The sequence below is a fragment of the Rhinatrema bivittatum genome, chromosome 1, assembly GCF_901001135.1.
Source record: "Rhinatrema bivittatum chromosome 1, aRhiBiv1.1, whole genome shotgun sequence".
In the NCBI taxonomy this organism is placed as follows: Eukaryota; Metazoa; Chordata; class Amphibia; order Gymnophiona; family Rhinatrematidae; genus Rhinatrema; species Rhinatrema bivittatum.
In genome coordinates, this window is record NC_042615.1 from 184070276 (window position 1) to 184089225 (window position 18950).

General features: G+C 46.4%; 1 protein-coding gene across 2 annotated transcripts in view; it reads left to right on the forward strand.

Moving 5' to 3' along the window:
- Positions 1-14529: 14529 nt before the first annotated feature.
- PPARGC1A (PPARG coactivator 1 alpha) overlaps positions 14530-18950 on the forward strand; it is a 1526193-nt gene continuing 1521772 nt past the window's right edge. For both annotated transcript variants that reach the window (XM_029590158.1, XM_029590166.1), the window contains exon 1: positions 14530-14751. In XM_029590158.1, coding sequence (XP_029446018.1) covers positions 14665-14751 — 87 coding nt within the window. In that variant the 5' untranslated portion in view covers positions 14530-14664. The remainder of the gene's footprint in view (positions 14752-18950) is intronic.

Genomic DNA, 18950 nt, shown 5'->3' on the forward strand with positions numbered 1-18950 from the left:
CTGCGCCAGCTGAAGAAGTGGTGTGTCAGATGAATCCCCTCTCAAGGTTCTCTTGAATATAGTCAGACATCACCTTCGCTCTAGGAGCGACAATGGATATACCCAGCTGTGGGGTGGTTTGGTATTGGGTAGCAACTCGATCGCACAATCATATATTCTCTGTGAGGCGGTAGAGATATGGCATTTTCCTGAGAGAAGACTTCTGAGAACTCAGTGTGGTACAGAGTGATGACTGATGTAGTGGCCGCCACCAGAAGGCACTAAGGGAGCTCCTCTGTCATGAAGTGTGACAGTTAGGCACCCACTTGGAGAGCTGCAAGGAAGCCCATTCAAACTGAGATGAACGGAGTTGAAGCCAGGCTAGCCCCAGGACCATGGGGTGGATGGCCTTGTTGATAATGTGGAATGCAAGCTGCTTGACATGGAGAGTATCAGTTCGCCCTGTCACCAGTGCTGTAGTGAGAGTATCCCTATTTGGTAATAGGTCTCCATGGATGAAGGAAATGATTAGTGAAACTTTCAGGGAGGCGGTCGGAATGTGTACGTGGTCCACCAAAGGTTTCATTATGAAGTTTCTTCCAGCTCCGGAATCCACCAAAGCCAAAGCAGAGAAGTTCAGATAATCAATAGAGAGTGTAATAGGAAGGGTCAATTGGAAAGCTGGAGTCGTGAAGCCTAGGGTCAGCCCCCCACTGGACCCTAGGCTCGGGAGTTTCTCAGCCTGATCGGGCACTGGTCTATAAGATGCCCTGATCCACCACAGTAGAGGCACAAACCAGACTGGCAACACCAGGAGTATTCCTCCAGAGTAAGGCAACTTCGCCCGAGTTGCATCAGCTCTTTGGTGTGTGCCCCTGCAAGAGGATGTGCGGCAGGCAGAGATGGAGGCTGTTGGAGTGAGGAGTCACTGTAAGGATCCTTTGCAGTGGTCGGAGCTCCCTGGTTCATTCCTGAAGGCGATGGTTGATTCTGCCTACTAGGTCAATAAGAGCCTCTAAGGATTCCGGGAGTTCGTCTTTTATTTGGGAAGACAACCTCTCTAGGAACATAAGAACATAAGATGTTGCCATACTGGGTCAGATCAAGTGTCCATGAAGTCCAGTATCCTGTTTCTAACAGTGGCCAATCCAGGTTACAAGTACCTGGCAAGTACCCAAACATTAAGTAGATCCCATGCTACTAATGTGTTGTGCTTGGTGGTGGACCCTTGTCCAGGAGCAGTGTAGAACAGCTCCCTGGTAGGGACCAGGAAGCACCTGCCCCCAGGGGACGGAGCACAGGAGGAGACAGAGGCTAGGATGAGCTTCACCACTGGAAGCTCGCGGTCCCCCCGGGTGGAGCCCGTAGGGACTCGGGCTGCTTGGACTTAGGTGGGACTCGCAGGGTCTCCCGAAGAGGTAGTAGAGAGGCATGCCCACGAACAGCAAGGGAGCGCAGTCGGTCACTAGGCTGTAGGTCTGGAGAACCAAGGAAGACCAGTACAGTGTAGGCGATGATAAGGCAATGGACAAACTTAGAATCAGGAGACGTGGTCAATGGCAGCTGGGGTCAGAATCCGAGGATCAGTCCGAGGAGTAGTCAACGAAGCAGGGGTCAGGATCCAGAAGTCAGATGAAGTCACAAGGCAGGCAGAGGTCAAGATCCAGGCAGCGAGCAGAATGGTCAAGGAGCAGGCCGAGGTCAGTACCAGAGAGACAGTCTGAGGGTACTACCTGGGGAGACAGGATAGACAGACACTGGAACAGAAGGACGCTGGAACAGGAGGATGCTGGAACAGAAGGACGCTGGAACAGTAGGACACTGGAACAAGGCTGGAACAAGACTGGAACAAGACTGTAAACGCGGAGGCAAACTAGTACACTTACAGTGCCGACTCGATTGCCAAGGCAAGGAAGTGCAGGCAGGGACTTCCTTATATCATACATTAAATCAGGGCGCGCTGCGGAGCTAGGACCCACCCCTAGCCCTACAAGAGGCCGGGCGGTCCGCGCGCATGTGCGTGCGTGTGTAGGGGCATGGCTAACACCACTGAGGATGCCAAACTCCGGCATGAGGCCTGGTGCGCAGTGGAAGGCCTGGCGACCACCGCCACGGGACACCGAGGCCTGGGGGTGCTCGCGGCTGCCGCTGGGGAGGCCAACCCATGACCTGCAGAGGAGTTAGTGAGGTGAGCAGGCCCATGAGCGGGCCAGGTGCAGACGGGGCGCTCAACATAATGCCAGTAATAGTAGTGGCTATTCCTTAAGTCAACTTGATTAATAGCGTAAATGGACTTCTCTTCCAAGAAATTTTCCAAACATTTTTTAAATCCAGCTATACTAACTTCCCTAGCCACATCCTCTGGCAATAAATTCAAGAGTTTAATTGTACATTGAGTGAAAAAGAAATTTCTTTGATTTGTTTTAAATGTGCTATTTGCTAACTTCATGGAGTACCCCTTAGTCCTTCTGTTATTTGAAAGAGTAAATAGCTAATTCACATTTACCTGTTCTAGACCTCTCTTGATTTTATAGACCTCTATCATATCCTCTCTCAGCCATCTCTTCTCCAAGCTGAGCAGCCCTAACCTCTTTAGCCTTTCCTCATAGGGGAGCAGTTCCATCTCCTTTATCATTTTTATTGCCCTTCTCTATACCTTCTCCAATGTAACTATCTTTTTTGAGATGCGGCAACCAAAATTGTACACAGTACTCAAGGTGTGGTCTTACCATGGAGTGATACAGAGGCATTATGACATTTTCCGTTTTATTCACCATTCACTTCCTAATAATTCCTAGCATTGGGCTAGATTAATCAAACTATTGCATGCGATAGGGGCATGTTTTATGGTAATAGCCTATTTATCGGGGGGGGGGGGGGGGGGGGGGGGGGGGGGTGGAGAGAGACTGACTAGCTATAAGGCCCTTCTAGTAGTTAGGTATTATACCTCTATAGGAGGACCACCTAGTAACTCGAGGTGAGGTTTAGGTTGTAGTGTAGGGGTTAGGGGCCACTTTTACATGCAGAGTGAGACATATGAACAGAACAGTGCACTCTTGTGAAGATTTGATGACCTTCAGAGTGAGGAAACTCACACAAAGATAAGATTTGCACAATGTTCTCTCAACCTAACTTGATGGACTCTCAACCTGGGTAATTGGTAGCTCCTAGTATGGAGCCTAACATTGTGTAATTACAGCATGGGTTATTTTTCCCTATATGCATCACCTTGCACTTGTCCACATTAAATTTCATCTGCCATTTGGATGCCCAATTTTTCAGTCTTGCAAGGTCCTCCTGCAATTTATCACAAACCACTTGTGATTTAACTACCCTGAATAATTTTGTAAATTTGATTACCTCACTCATCATATTCCTTTCCAGATCATTATAAATATATTGAAAAGCACCGGTCCAAGTACAGATCCCTGAGGCACTCCACTGTTTATCCTTTTCCACTGAGAAAATTAACCATTTAATCCTACTCTCTTTTTCCTGTGTTTTAACCAGTTTGTAATCCACAAAAGGAGTGTACATAGACAGGACTCTCCCCATTAGAGTTCGGTAGCCAGAGTTTGGAACTCTATCGCGTAATCCAAGAGGGGTTGAGACCCTTGGCGTAGGTGGAGGAGATCAGTGCCAGATGTTGCCAAGTGGTCAGGTTCATCAAAGACGATTTTAAACACTGAGATGAATTACTGGAGGTCACAGAGGATTGGGTCAGCCTGTTCCCACAGGGCCGAAGCCCATGCAAGGGCCTTGTCATCAAGGAGAGAAAGGATGAATATTGTCTTATCTGAATCCTTGTTCCGATTGGAGGAAAAAGTTCATTTACCACTGATTGATGAAGCCCCGACACTTCTTCGGGTCCCTGGTGTATTGAGGAGGAGCAGGCAAGGGAATCATGGGATGACTCGCTACTGCAGGAACAGATGGAACAGCCACTGGTGGTGTCAGGGCCATTATAGTTGCCAGGGAGTCAAGGCAACAGTTGAGACATTCAATAGAGGCTGCTAACACCTCCAGGAAATGCTGCTGTTCCTGGATCTTGTGGGCCAAACCCAGAATGGCCTGAAGGGCAGCTGGCTCCACCGGGTCCATGGTCTCAGCAATCTGTTGCGGGAGTGAACTCTTGGGCCAATGTGGAGTTAGTGAAACCTGCAGGGAGGAGCCCTGCAGATCCCCACAATCGGCAGGCAGAGCTGGCTGGAGCAGAGGCCCAACTGGAGCTTCACCAATACCAGCCCACGTTCCCTTTAGGTTGAGACCTCAGGTACCGGGACTGGCTGGCCTTAGGTGTGGGCCTCTGTGATGGTGGAACTCTGTAGATAAGAAAACATGCAGGCCAGCTTGAGGAGGAGGTGAAGTCAGACTGAGCCAAGATCAGGACAGGTGACCATGTGCAAGAGTAGGGTCAGGCTGGGGCATGAGATGGGAAGCATACTTGCAGAGTCATAGTCCAGGCAGTAGTTGAGGCAGGCAGCATACAAGTGGAGTTGTATTCCAAACAGTGGTAAAGACAGACAGAGTACAAGCAGAGACAAGTTTCAGTCCAAGGTCAAGCAAGAAGACCAATCAGAAGAAGCAGGGGACAAGGAGCAGAAGACAGGAACCAGATACATGATGGAACATGGGACATCAAGGGGACTTGGAACATCAAGGGACTTGGACAATACTGGAATGGATTCATGGATGTCTCTCTGGAATGGAGTCATGGGCGTCTCTCAGGAATGGACTCACGGATATCTCTCAGGAATGGACTCACGGACATCTTGGAATAGACTCACGGACATCTCTCAGGAATGGTCTCACGGACATCTTGGAATGGACTCACGGACATCTTGGAATGGACTCACAGAGTATAGACATCAGGACATGGAACAGGCATCAGGCTGAAGAGTCCCGGGCATCAGGACATGGAACAGACATCATACTGAAGAGAAGTCTTCAGGAGCATCTGGAAAGATGCAAAGACAACGAAGGAATGGAGCGAGGCCCTCTTATAGTGCAGACCCAGGAAGAGGGCGGAGACTGACAGTCGGTGGGGCTGCAGCCACTTCCTGTTGCTAGCCCTTTAAAAGGAGGAGAGAGGCGCGGCCCCGTACCTAAGGAAGGCTAGAGGCAGGCTGCAGGACCCTGGAGAGCGGCCCTGCAGAGCAGGAGGAAGCAGGCCGTGTCGGCGGCGTTCTAACCACATAGGATGAGGGCCCAGAGGCAGGCGATGTCTGCGGCGTCCCTGCCAGGTCAGAGGGCAGGGCTGGAGGTGGCACCCAGCCGCGAAGAACCTCGAGGGCGGCCTCCTGCCCACGAGGGAAGCGGCGTCCAGGGGCAGGCAGACTCGAAATAGCAGCAGCGGCTTCCAGGCCGCATGAGGCCTGATCGCCAGCGGCTCCAGCCATGAAGGCAGCAGCGGCTCCGAGCTGTGAGGGGCAGCGGAGGTAAGGCCCTGTCCGCGGGTACCGCGGGCAGGGGTGCAACACCACCCATTTAATCATCAGCCTTGACCAATTTCGCAGTCCCTCAAGGATCTTGGTAAACACCAGGGTATCATTTGTCTTGTAGATATCAGACCATTCTTTGGGGGCGAACATTTTCCAGATGTTTGAAGTCCTCTTTGTCCATCTGGAAGTGCCTGATGCACTTTGGCAACGATTGTTCTGTGGCTCCTTCAAGAAAGAACAGCTCAAATTTTTGATAATTAACCTTAAATCCCTACACCTTACCATATTCCTCGAGTACAGTTAAGACTCTGTGTGCCAATTTCTTAAGCTCAGTGATATATAAAACACATCATCAGTGTACAAGGATATTTTAAACAAGAAACCAGCTATCTCTGCAGCACATCAAATCACCTGTGCTAAGACCTCTATAGACAGGTCAAACAGTAATGGGGAAAGTGGACATTCCTGCCTATTACCCTGTCGAACTTGGAATGTTCTAGATAATGAACCATTAGTCAGCACCCTTGCCATAGGGTGCGTATATAAAGTCATAATCCAACCCACAAAAACTGTTTCCAAGTTGAAAGTGCGAAGTACTGCAAAGAGAAAGGACCTGTGCAGCCTACTGAAGACTTTTTTAGTCTCTAATGCCACTAGAAAACTCTGGGTCTTACACCCCCAGACGAAAGAAATGATATGAAATGCCCTACTTGTGTTATCAGTTGAAAAATTACCTTTGACAAAGCCGATCTTATCTACCTTAACTAGTTGGGGGGATAATACTTGCAAGCTTCATCTGCAACATCTTGACCAATATCTTGATATAAAATTCAATAATGAAATGTCAATAAGAATCAGGGTCTGCCTCCTCTTAGCCCGAGTAGACTTTTAACCTTATTAAAGCCTTCAATACATGTCCACAAGTTAATACATTTGATAACAGAATCCTCAAGCAGGAGTTTTCTATTTGGAATTTTTTGATAACACCTTTGAGTTTTTGTGTACAGTAGGTAGCCCTCCTCAACTTTCATACCACTTCACATTTCATTTCTAGAGTCTCATCTGTTTCCAATACAGTAAAGGTATTTTCTCACGTATGTTTAATCAATTTTTATTGATTTTACACAATTACAAACATCTAGGAGTCGGTGGTATCTGCAACCTCTCCCAGCCAATACAGAAAGGAACAAGCAAACCAACAAATCCCCCACCCACCCACCCTCCTCCCACCCCCTCCCCTCCCCTCCCCTCCCACCCCTGAGTTCCTTATAAGAGTAATAATATAGTCTTTCAGTCCTCCATGAAATAAGCTGTCCAGTTGATTGCTGGTTAGATGATCAACCCAGAAAAGTCAGGCATTCAGTATTCTGCTCTGTGCCTTATGCGGAAGCGATTGGATGTATGGTTCCCATATTGCTAGAACTGTGTCCTCCGAGGAGGAGATCATTGAGAAGAAAGAGCCTCCATATGCATTAGTGTATAGAAGAGATTTCTCCACACCCAAAAGGAGGGTGGATCCACCTCTCGCCAACCCATCAATATGACTCTCTTCCCAACTAAACACGCTTTTTGAATAAATAGGGGTGTACCAGGATCTCGAAGCCGCACAGTGGGAATATAGCCAAATAATAGCCAAGAAGTAACAATTGGTATGGATATTCCCAGGACCCTAGCCAAATATTTTGCAATATGCATCCAAAACCCCCGAATAGCAAGGCAAGACCAAAAAGCGTGAGCCAAAGTGCCTATGATTCCCGGACATCGAGTACAAAATGCAGAGACAGCAAATTGTTGTCGAAATGCCATCTGTGGGGAAATGTAGGCCCATCCCAAAAATTTATATTGCAATTCTCAATAATAGCTATTACACTAGATCCTGGTCACCCCCCCATAACAGATACGAATCATGGATGCAGTCACTACAAAATCACCATCTCCAGTCCGATCGGTCAGTGTTTCAAAAATATCTATTCGCCTCTCTGTCCGTAGATGTCTATAATAGTAGGATAAGGACGGCACTTTGTTACCTGATAAGCGCAATGCCTCTTCAAGTTTCTGGAATGTGCGACATTGTAAAAAAGCTGGTGAAATGGATTTCAAATAATGAACAATTTGAAGATAAGGAAAGGTAGCAGCTTTACCCAATTCATAGGTCTCACACAATTCCGCCAAGGAGAATGGTCGTCCATCCTGGTGGGATATTTGGCCTAAATAAGTAATACCCAGGGTCTGCCAAGTCCGAAAAGCTTGGTGTTGGGAGCCTGGGGTGAACTCAGGATTACCAACCACTGGCAATAAATAAGCACACACTTGGGGTATCTGCAATCTCTTAGTGAGAAGGATCCAGGCCTGTTGTGTCAGGTGAATATTGATAGACTGAGCAAAAAAGGCCGGCAGTCTGGCCTGTTCCACCTCCAGAAAATATGTAAGGGAAATTGGGGCAGATAATGCCTGATCAGCTTCCATAGGGGTAAACGTAGCCTTGCCCAATATCCAATCTCTAATGATACGCATACTGCTGGCCAAATTATATAACTGCATATTAGGCACTCCCAATCCACCTGCACCCCACCTCTTCTGTAGCCAATCCAAAGGTAATCGCGCTTTCCCTCCTCTCCAAAGAAAGCGGCGCATGAGATGATCAAGCAACACCAAATCCTTGCGCTTAAGCTGAAGCGGTAAGTTCTGGATGAGATAGAGCCACTTCGGTAGCACCACCATTTTATATAAATGTACCCTACCGCTCAGTAATAAGGGGAGGGATCGCCACCGTTGTAGCATATCCTGGGTCTGTTGTAATAGTGGAAGTATATTTAGATGATAGACCTGAGTGGGATTTATTTTATTTATTTATTTAAATTCTTTTAATATACCGATGCTCAAGACTAGGTCTTATCGTACCGGTTTACAATAAACTAGGGGGTAACCAGTTAACACTGAAAGTGAAAAGTTACATTACAACAGGGAATGTGGAACAAGGTTGTTAGAAAAAAAGGGATAGATTAACAATTTCTAACTGGAGAGCAGTGCATTCTGCTGGCCAAATTATATGACTGCATATTAGGCACTCCCAATCCACCTGCACCCCACCTCTCCTTTAGCCAATCCAAAGGTAGCCGCGCTTTCCCTCCTCTCCAAAGAAAGCGGCGCATGAGATGATCAAGCAACACCAAATCCGCGGGAAGATTAATCCCCAAGTATCGAATCGAATTGTCCGCCCACTGTAAGGGAAAGAACCACGCCATCTCTCTCGTAGGGCGTTAGGAAAAGCCAGCGCCGCCGATTTACCCCTATTCAGCCGAAAGCCGGAAAAGTGGCCAAAATTGTCTATTAATTCCAATAGAGGAGAGAAAGAGGCATATGGGTTTGTGAGAAACACCATTAGGTCATCTGCATAAGCAGCGCATTTAAATATCGTATTTTGAAAACTGATTCCCCAGATGCCAGGTTCCCTCTGGATTGCCAGAAGAACGGGCTCTAACTGTAGCAGAAAAAGTAACGGGAAGAGAGGACAACCTTGACGTGTGCCCCGCAAAATAGGAAAAGAAGAAGACCGCTCACCATTAACCACAATAGTGGCTTGGGGAGCCGTATAGAGCAACTGAACGGCCTCAAAAAAGAACCCACCAAATCCCATACGCCGTAATATATAAAATAAATATGGCTATTCCACCCTATCAAACGCTTTTTCTGCATCGAAACTGATAGGAAGATAGGGGGTTTGAGTATACAGACACATTTCCATGGCAGTAAGCACCCGTCTAATGTTAGAAAGAACATACCGTTTACGCACAAAACCCACTTGGTGTTGGCCAACCAATGACGTCAAAACCAGTGCCAGATGATCGGCTAAGATTTTAGCTAACAGTTTCTGGTCATAATTTAGTAAGGAAATTGGCCAAAACGACTCAGGTGTTTGTGAGTCTTTCCCTTGCTTTGGGATAAGAGTAATATGGGCATGATTCATCCGTGGTGGGAAACTACCCGTCACAATAAGATCTAAGAATAAGGCCCCCAGTGGTTCGCAAACTTTATCTAGCACACAACAATAGAATTCTGCTGAGAACCCATCTGGGCCTGGAGCTTTCAATCTTTTGGAAGAAGAAATGCCCAATTTAATTTCAGCAGCTGAAAAAGGAGCATTAAGAGCCTGTAGTTGTTCCGAGGGATAGCTAAGGAATCGCAAAACCTAGTGCAATGGTCCTCTGGACAACTTTCTGCTTTATAGAGACTCGTATAGTATTCTCGAAAAAGTTGCAAAATGGTTCGTGTATGAGTTTCAACCTGTCCTGTTGTGTTTTTCAGGCCATGGACATATCGGGCTCCCCGAGAGGATCGAATCAGATGGGACATCAATTTCCCGGCTTTATCACTATATTGGTGTAGTTTAAATTGATAATAAAGTATGCTTTTTTTTGCTCGGTTATGTAGAACCGTATTAAGAGTACACTGTATGGAGTGATATTGGTCTCGCAAAGGGCCAGTGTTATGGCGGAGAAGGTGGAGTTTCGCCCGTTGCAGTTGCTCCGTAAGCTGAAGAACTTGTTTATTTAAGACTTTACGCCTATGCGCCACATAAGAAATGATATCCCCCTGTAGTACTGCCTTTGCTTTGTACCAATACAAGGTGGGATTGTCTTTATGTTCCTGATTAAGAGTCTCATTATCGGACCACCATTCTCATAAATAGTCCTGGAACGCCTGATCTTCCGCTAGATAGTAGGGAAAGCGCCATATCCCATCACCCCTACCCGGGGATGCAAGTTGTAAATCCAGCCACACAGGTGCATGATCGGAAATTACAATGTTTTCAATGCCTGCCTCACTCACCGTGTGAAACACATGGCCACTAATGAGAAAATAATCCAAGCGAGCATATGTAGCATGCGCCCTAGAAATATGAGAAAACTCTCTTTCTCCTGGATGAAGAGTGCGCCAGGCATCAACTAGATGCAATGCATTTTCCAACAATGTGGGCCCCTTTCCCATCCCTGGCTCACGGCGTCTGGACTGTGATGCGTCAACCTGGGGGTCTCGAATGGTATTGAAGTCGCCCCCAACTATGATGATATCTGTCAAATACGGGAGTAAATGTCTGTAAATTGTCTGAAAATATTGTGCATTAAATGTATTTGGAGCATAAAGATTGCAAAAGACCACCGTCTTGTGATACAGTACAATAATTACAATAATAAAGTGCCCCTCTGGATCCTTGATTTCCCTATACACTTGAACCGGCAAATTTTTATGAAACAGGATCGCCACTCCTGCAGAGCGTGTATTTGCCAAAGCATATGAGACACTGCCTACCCAGTACTTATTTAACTTAGAATGTTCACGATCAGAGAGATGTGTTTCTTGTAAAAAGCCAACAGCTGCACCTTTCCGTTTTAAATGAGTTAGAATTTTGGTACGTTTTACAGGTGAATGAATGCCACATACATTCCAAGAAACTATACGAGTAAGATTACTAGAGACATCTAGGAGACCCCAACATGCCAAGCCGATATTTCACCAGTTGATGAGTCTGAGCCCTCCCAGCCGGGGTCCAGACTTGAAGTTGGGAACATCTGAGATAAGAAAAACTATATTGAACCAGCATAAAGTAAATGAAAAGCCTGAAAGGCCACATCGAGGAGACTACTCTACTCCCCCTACCCTGTTGCCCCTGCTCCCCTACCCCCCTACCCTTTTGCAATGTGTCCTCCCTAGCTTCCCCCATGCCTCCCCCAAAGGATAAGAGGAGATCATGAAGCCCCTGCCCACACAGCTATTAGGCACAACCCTCCCCACCCACCCTCTCCCCCCATCCAGCCCCAACCCCCAGATAATGATGATAAATCAAGTTAAACATGTAACTAGAAAACGTCTTCGCCAGACAGTATAGTAAGAAAACCACATACGATATAACCGAACAAACGATTGGTGTTATCGCCCAACAAATGAGCACAGGATTTAGCTAAGCCAACAACAACATAGAGAATCAATCTCTGCAGAGTATTCAATCATTGTCTCCCCTCTCCCCCTCATCTTCATGGGGAACCCCCACAAACAGTTATTTGCATGCAAAATTTGAGACTAACTGGTCGTGAAACTTCCACATGTTCGTGAGAGTCGAGAACATAATTAGCAGTATGCTGGTAGAAAGATAGCGGTATGTATGCAAGCAATCTCTGTGATGAACCAAAGTCCTCCTGCTGAACCCCGCAACTGTCCCACCAGATGGTTAGCTGGTTAATGTGTGTGTTAAAAATACTCAGGCCATAGGGGTGAGTAGACTAGTATATTGTATTCCCCAGTTTAGAACAAGGCCCATAGCTCTCTCTGATGCCACCAATAACCTGGTCGATAGTGTTCTGCAACATTTGAAATAGCACAACAGGCCCCCAAATCGGGAGGAGAGGGGGCATCTGCTCCAACGGCTCTGAATCTGAGTATGTACGAAAGCTAGGTATTGCCGATAACTTGTGGCATGCAGTTGAACGGCGATAGATCCGTCGCAAACCACAATAAACAAACAGCAAGAAAAAACCCTCGAATAGGTCCTAGCCCCACGCCAGACGTTTACTGCTGAAAATTATCTATGACCTCTCATGTAGGTTTGGTAGCAGAGAAGTAGAAAGTTCATTAAAATAAGCGTGGCATGCACAAATACAATCCCAAAAGTATCAATCCATAGGAGAAGGTATTCTGAAGAAATAATTTCCCCCGCTCCTTGGGAGAAGCACAAGAAGTTTAAGAAGCGCCCGATCCCGCACTCCGCAACGAAAACTTGAGCCGCTTCCGGGGTATCTAGCCATTTCACCCCCCCCCCCCCCCCCCCCAGTCGTTGCTACTCGCAGCTGAGCTGGATAGATAAGTGTTGCCCGGAGGCCCAGGTTTATCAATTGTGAACAATGGGGGGGCCATCACGCGGCGTTGAGCAGAGACTCCTGCCGAGAAATCCTGGAACAGTAGAATTTTTTGTCCATCATAAGTTAAAGTGTGTCCACCCCGAAGCGCCCGGAGTATGTCTATTTTATGAGCGTAATTCAGCAGCTTTGCTATGACGGGCCGCGGCCTAGATGTATCAGACTGCTGCTGACCTAATCGGTGAGCTCGTTCTACCTGCAATGGCCCATTGCTGGTCGGTAAGTTTAGTTGCTTCGACAGCCATTTTTCTAAAATCGCCGGCAACTCCGGATCCCTGACATTCTCCGGCAGGCCAATCAAGCGGATATTTGAGCGGCGGGACCGGTTCTCCAGGTCCTCGACCCGCTGTACCTGCTGTGCCATCGAGGCCTGGAGCGTCGCAATATCCCGCCGCGCCACCATGAGGTTGTCCTGCACCTCCGACACTCGGGCTTCTACCTCGGTGAACCTGGATTCATATCCAGTAAGGGTCTGCTTAAGTTCGGCAAGTTGTTCCGCGATGGCCTTTAACTCTGGCCCTATCGCGGCAGTCACCGCCGTTTTGATATGTTCAAGGTCGAGCCCTGCTGATGCATTCCCCGTCGACTGGGTTTCAGGGGACGATGGCGGATCCTAACCTTGAGGTTTTTCGCGCTCCTTCTCTTTGTCTATCCTGATTGTACGAGTTGCCATAATTTAGTGGTTATTGATTCTCACAATGCGTCAAAGATTCTGATGATGAAGGAATTTTAGAAATTGGCGAGATTGTGCAGAGGATGAGGCTGGATAGGAGAGAGAGGCCTGGAGCTAAGGCACCCACATCTGCCTCCTCTGCTGGCTCATGTGATCTCTGGTATTTTCTCACTTAAACACTGAGGGGCCAATGTACTAAAGTGTAAGGCTATCTCAAATGATTAATACCTGTTAAAAGTGTTATTAAGGTGTGAAAGCTACTTTATGTGCGTTAGCAGCTCTATTAACACACATGCTGTAAACTAATTGCCATAGTTTTTAACATGAAATCAGGTAATGAAATGCAAAACTATGTAAAATAGCTGATTTCCTACTAGTGCAGTGAAAAATTACATGTGTAAACTACTTTGTAGATGAATTAATGCAAGGTGTAGTTATTTTTTTGCAATTAGTTCTTATGTACACATAGAAACATCGAAACATCTACTGGTATGTGTGTACTTTTGCAGTTGTGGAACAGTCATTCCATATTATTAATATCTGCTGTTAGTGTGTCTGATAAACAGCGCAGTTACATGCATTAATAACTGATGTTAGCATAGTTTAGTGCATTTGGCCCAAAAACCACTTCATTTGGGCAACCAGAAGTTTTTTAATTTAGATTTTATATTCTGCTTTCTGGCACTTGAAAGTGGATTGCATTCAGGTACTGTAGGTATTTCCCTATCCCCACAGGGCTTACAATCTAATTTTGTACCTGAGGCAATGGAGGGTAAAGTGACTTGCCCAAGGTCACAAGGAGCAACGGTGGGATTTAAACCCTGGTTTCCGTAGGTGTAGCCCGCTGCTCTTACCACTAGGCTACTTGTTTATTTACTTATTTATTTATCTATTTATTTAAATCACGTATATTCTGCTTGTTCACATACTGGCTAAAAATGGTTCCACAAGGATGCAACTGCTACTTCTGATGCCACCTCTTATCTGTAATGGGTACAACATCTGATCAATGATAATTTTTATTTTGGGGGTGGGGGAGCTCGAGGGCAGAAAGGCACTGCTGACTAAGGCTCTGGAGGTTTCCTCCTGCCTGTACCTTGTAATGGCAAAAGTCATTATGGAATATCAGGGCCCATCTTATCTTAGGCAATAAAGTGACAGGAACATAATGAATTTTGAAGGAACAGGAAACGACTACTGTTGGCCTCCGAGGCCCAGTCTCGATTGGGGCATGGGCCAAGGACCAATCTTGGTTGGGGCATGGGAAGGAGCACTTGTTGCCCAGGGCTAGGAAAAATATGAGGCTGAGGGCAATCGCTGGAACCCAGATGGTGCAGGGCTTTCTGCCGTCAGTGCCTCCCGGCTGCCCCCCAGTGCCTGGGGCGAAGGGTGGCGCTGGTGCCTCCCTGGTCAAGCGGCGGCGGCGGGAGAGCGCACGTGACTCCGACTGCACCGTGCAAGCGGCTCTCGCGCACACACACTCGCGGGCGCGCTCCTCTGCACTGTGCCTGCTCGCAGCTCCACGAAGAGAGAGACACACACACAGCACCGAGCAGCACAGGCAGCGCCAGCCATCCGCTCTCTCACTACTGCCGCCGTTGGAAAGGAAAAGAAGAAACCAGGGCTTCGGCTCCTTTGCCTTTTCTTTTTCTAAGAGAGGATGGCCAGCTGCGGGCTCTCCGAAGATGCCTTCTTCTCTTCCTTCTTTTACAATTGCACCTCCTCCTGGGATACCGCCTTCGGCCAGGTAAGAGGTGGTCGGGATGCCGCCTGATCTGCTCCTGACACCCACTCGGCTCCATCGGGCTTACAAGTCGTTTGCCGTTTCTTGCAAAATATAACGTTCAGACGGGTTGGGGGGAAAGAAAAGAGATTTTAAGTTTGGTAAAATGTTTGCATTTCTTTCCTTTCTCCATTATTATTTTTTGGGTTTGGCGTTTGCATTTGTTTTTCTTGGGGGTATGATAAGACTATGCTGTGTGCGATCTTGCATTCTGCGTTACCTGAACAACTCCAGGCACAACAAGGCGGGCAACTCAAGCGAAACCTTTGAGAAGTGCACGATTTGCCGGCTGCTCCCCCTGCCCCCATCCCTTCCACCTGCCACTTCTGCCGAAGGAGCGGTTCTTTTTTGGGAATAATATTTCTGTCCTGTTCGCACTGCAAGGCGTCTGTTTTGCAAAACGTGACTCGTCTTATTTGCACATCTTGCAATGTAGTCTTCCTTCTTCCTTGATTTCCATCGTAAGTTTGATGACGATTTGAGGCGAATGAGTGTGCATTTGAAGGGAAAACTGCAGAGATAGGGGTCCTGAGTGGATGGAAACGAGCAACACATAAATCATACCTCATCATGCAAAGAGGTCTAGGAGCCTGAAATCGCTTTAATTAAATAAACCATCGCAGCCCGCTATCCCTGCTGCTGGTTTTTTTTTTTTTTTAATTTTCTGTGAAAGTATACAAAGCATCCATGAGTAAAGTTAAAAAAAAAAAAAAAGAATCAAAGCATCAAACTATTGTTTGGGAGAAAAAAAAGTTGAAGTGTGGGGATGGATAGCTCTCGGTGGCAGGTGGAGCAGTGCTCTTGTGGGGTTCACAGTAGCCGGCGGCCAGGGCATGGGGAGCGGGTGGCTTGTCGACGCTTGATGAATTCGCCCCTAATGTCATGCCGGAGCACGAGATTTTTTTTTTTTGCTTGACCCTAGGCGGAAATCGCCCGTTTTAGAGCGTGTGATCGCCTCGTCGCTGGGCTGATAGAACCGTGCTGAGCTCATGGAAAACCGTGCACCAGAGTCCCCGTCTCCTGGAAACCGAAATCCCCAAACTAGACAGTTGCCAGTTTAAGGTTACACGCATCGCGGGCAGCGATCAGCAAACCGCACGCAGCAGAAGTCCGAGTTAATAATATATAAAGGCAGAGGAAGACGAGCTCCCGCCCAGCAGCCGGCAAGGCTCTCTGCCGGGACCCTTCACAACTGACTTGCCTTTAAGAAACTTCCTAAACACTGGGTCGGCGGGAGAAGGAAACGCAAATTGCTCAGCGTTGGCTTGGAAGGCGTGATTGCCCACGCTTCTTGCCTTTCCTGCTGTGTTTCTCTCCCAACTGTTACAGACGGGGGGCAAGCACTACCTCATCATTAGCAAGAACAGATGTCTTAGTTTTTATTATGTGTTGTACCGCCAGTACTAAGGAGCAAGCTGTTACCCCACTCTACGAATGTAACCAAAAGGTACAAACAATTACTGTATATTCATATCAACTACTCGAGATTCACAACACATCAGCCAAGATCAACTTAGAAGTGTTAGTATGGCAATCAGCTCGTCCCATGTAAGATACGTGGTGTCGAAATATAATGTAGAGTGCCTGAAGTCTTAATCCCCAATCTCATGCCCACAATGGACTTCAGACAGAATCATAAGGAGCACTCCCAGTTCTCATCATTTACCACCCTTGTCCGCAAAAGCTTTTACCAAAAAAAAAAAAAACAAAGTAAGTGTGAATAATAACCCAAAACAAGGGCAAAGAAGTTATTCTTGTATCATACTGTGAATGACCGAACCAGGCCAAAAGATGCATTCAAAAAATGACTTCTCTTTGCCCTATAAGAACTGAGTTTAAAAACCTTTTTGAATGGATTTTGCCGAGGTGCGCCCGTGAAAAAGCCCGACAGGGCCGATGTTTCGGCAAATAATGTCTTCGTCAGGAGACGCTTCCAACAAATGAACTCCTATGCACGCATTAAGAGTCTCAAAAAAATGGTGGCCAGGTGCGCTTTATGACTCCGCCGGAAGCCCCTTGTGGGCAAGAGATTGGAGATCCAGCCTTCAGGCTCGGTACATTCTATTTCGGGACCACTTCTCGCACGTAGCGCGAGCTGCTTGACACGCTAACAATTAATTATAAGCCGGTCCGGAGCGTCGCACATCCTCAGTACTTTAAATGCACAGTACTATTTGTGCACCTCCTTTCGGCTTATTTTTAGGCATCCAACAATTGTCTTAAGCCACCCAAGCTGACTGGGGAGATGCAGTGGCGTCTTTGTTTTCCTTTTAATCGTCTGAAGTCATTAACCTTCCTGCCAGACGAAGCCCGAAGATAGTTGCAGTAATTGAGGTCGAGGTGCCGCGCTAGGTGGCGGGCCGGGGCTGCACGTGCAGAAGGCGCTCGGTGGGGGGCGGGGCTCTCCGGCGTCTTTAGCCCTCTCGTGCGCACTCGGCAGCAGAAAGACCTCATTTCACACTTAGGTGGGAGCCAAAGCGGAAAACCCCACAGCACTTCAGTTCAAGTCCCGCCCCCTCCCTTTGCGAAAGTTGCCATGTTCTGTAATAATGTCTATAAAAAGACACAGGAACAGCGGCAGAGAAGGTTTCTCTCAGATTTTTTTTTTTTTTTAATCACAGGTTTAATTGCAATGAAAACTGGAAAGAACTGCTGACAAAACCTGCAGGTGATGTCTTGTAGTCGCAAATTATAGCTGAGAGACCCATGTTGAATGTATGAGGGAAAGAGAATAAGATAGTTTAGCGATACCCCCAATCTATTTTTAGTTTTATTTCTTCAGCTAAAAAATATAGCACTCAAGCAAATTTACATATGCCTGATATGGGGAGGAGAAGGTGTGCAAACAGAAGGTTACATCATTACTGGGCAGTATGGTATTGCTTGTGATGTCAAACCAAAGATGGAATGGCATTAATACTAGGTAAATATTATCTTTAGACTGTATCTGCTTAACTGCTATGTGACTAACTTTTAAGATCCCATCCCTCCCCTTTTCTGATTTATCTGTCATTCCAGTGGAGATATCTGTGTTAAGTTTCCTCCTACACAGATGGTCCCTTTATTATGAATGGAAGCAAACAAGGGGTGCTGCTGCACTGATCATCATCATCAGAAACTCCTTGCAGACATTGCCCACATACATACAGAGCATGCGTACAGCACAGATAGATTTTGAAAAGCAGACAGTGAGGAAATGATAAATGGTTCTCCACATTTTTATTTAACAAAAAGTGAAGAAATGCAAAAAAAAAAAAAAAAAGACATAGGACAAAGAATAGAACCAAGAAATTAACCAGGTTATGCTTTGAAGATGCTTGTTAGTACTGCTGCCGCTTTAAAAGTAAAAACTATTTTATCGATCTTCTCTTTGAGGTAGGATTGGCATGCAATGAATAGGGTGAAGCCCAGCCATGCTTTACTACCTGAATGACTGCCAAAAACTTAAAAACCTTTGTTTCTCTACAGATAGCAAGGCTGTCCAAAGCCAATTTCTTTTTTTTTTTTTTGCCTATGTTTAAACTTTGTAGTGGATTAAAGTGCTTATAAAAGGGATGTTAAGCTGTGCTAAAAAATATATCAAGGTCTTTATTCCCAGATCAATACTATGCACTTTGGACATCTAATATCCGAATGTAAAAGGAGTCTTTTGTACAGTATCAATAACAGCTCAACCAAAGCTTACACAGAAAATGTCTTCCTTTTTAGACAAACCTGTTTTGATTCCCCCTCCTTCACCTTTGAGACAGGATTACAATGTCTGTCACTAAAAACAATTAGGAAAAGCCAATGAAGTCAACTTTTGGAATAAATATCTTCTACTTCTTTTGCATCAAGTAAAAGTTAACCTGTGGAGCCATAATATTCAGCTCCCTCTAAAACTGTATGAAAGTTTACTGGGTTCACTAAGCAGCGTCCCTAGGTTTTTTTTTTGGGAAGCTGCCATGTTGGTGTGTCACAGATGACATCAAACTGGTCCGATATTAGAAACAGATTATGACAACTGATATGGACCCCAGGCTCTCTTTAAGTTGCCTGGTTCTCCTTTCTGTGAGCTTACTAATTTTTCTACTGTTGTGGATCTTCTGTGCCCGTCCCAAGACATCTTGAATTCTAATGCTCATTTTTGCCTTTACTGCTGGCCCTTTGGATGCTGCTTCAGG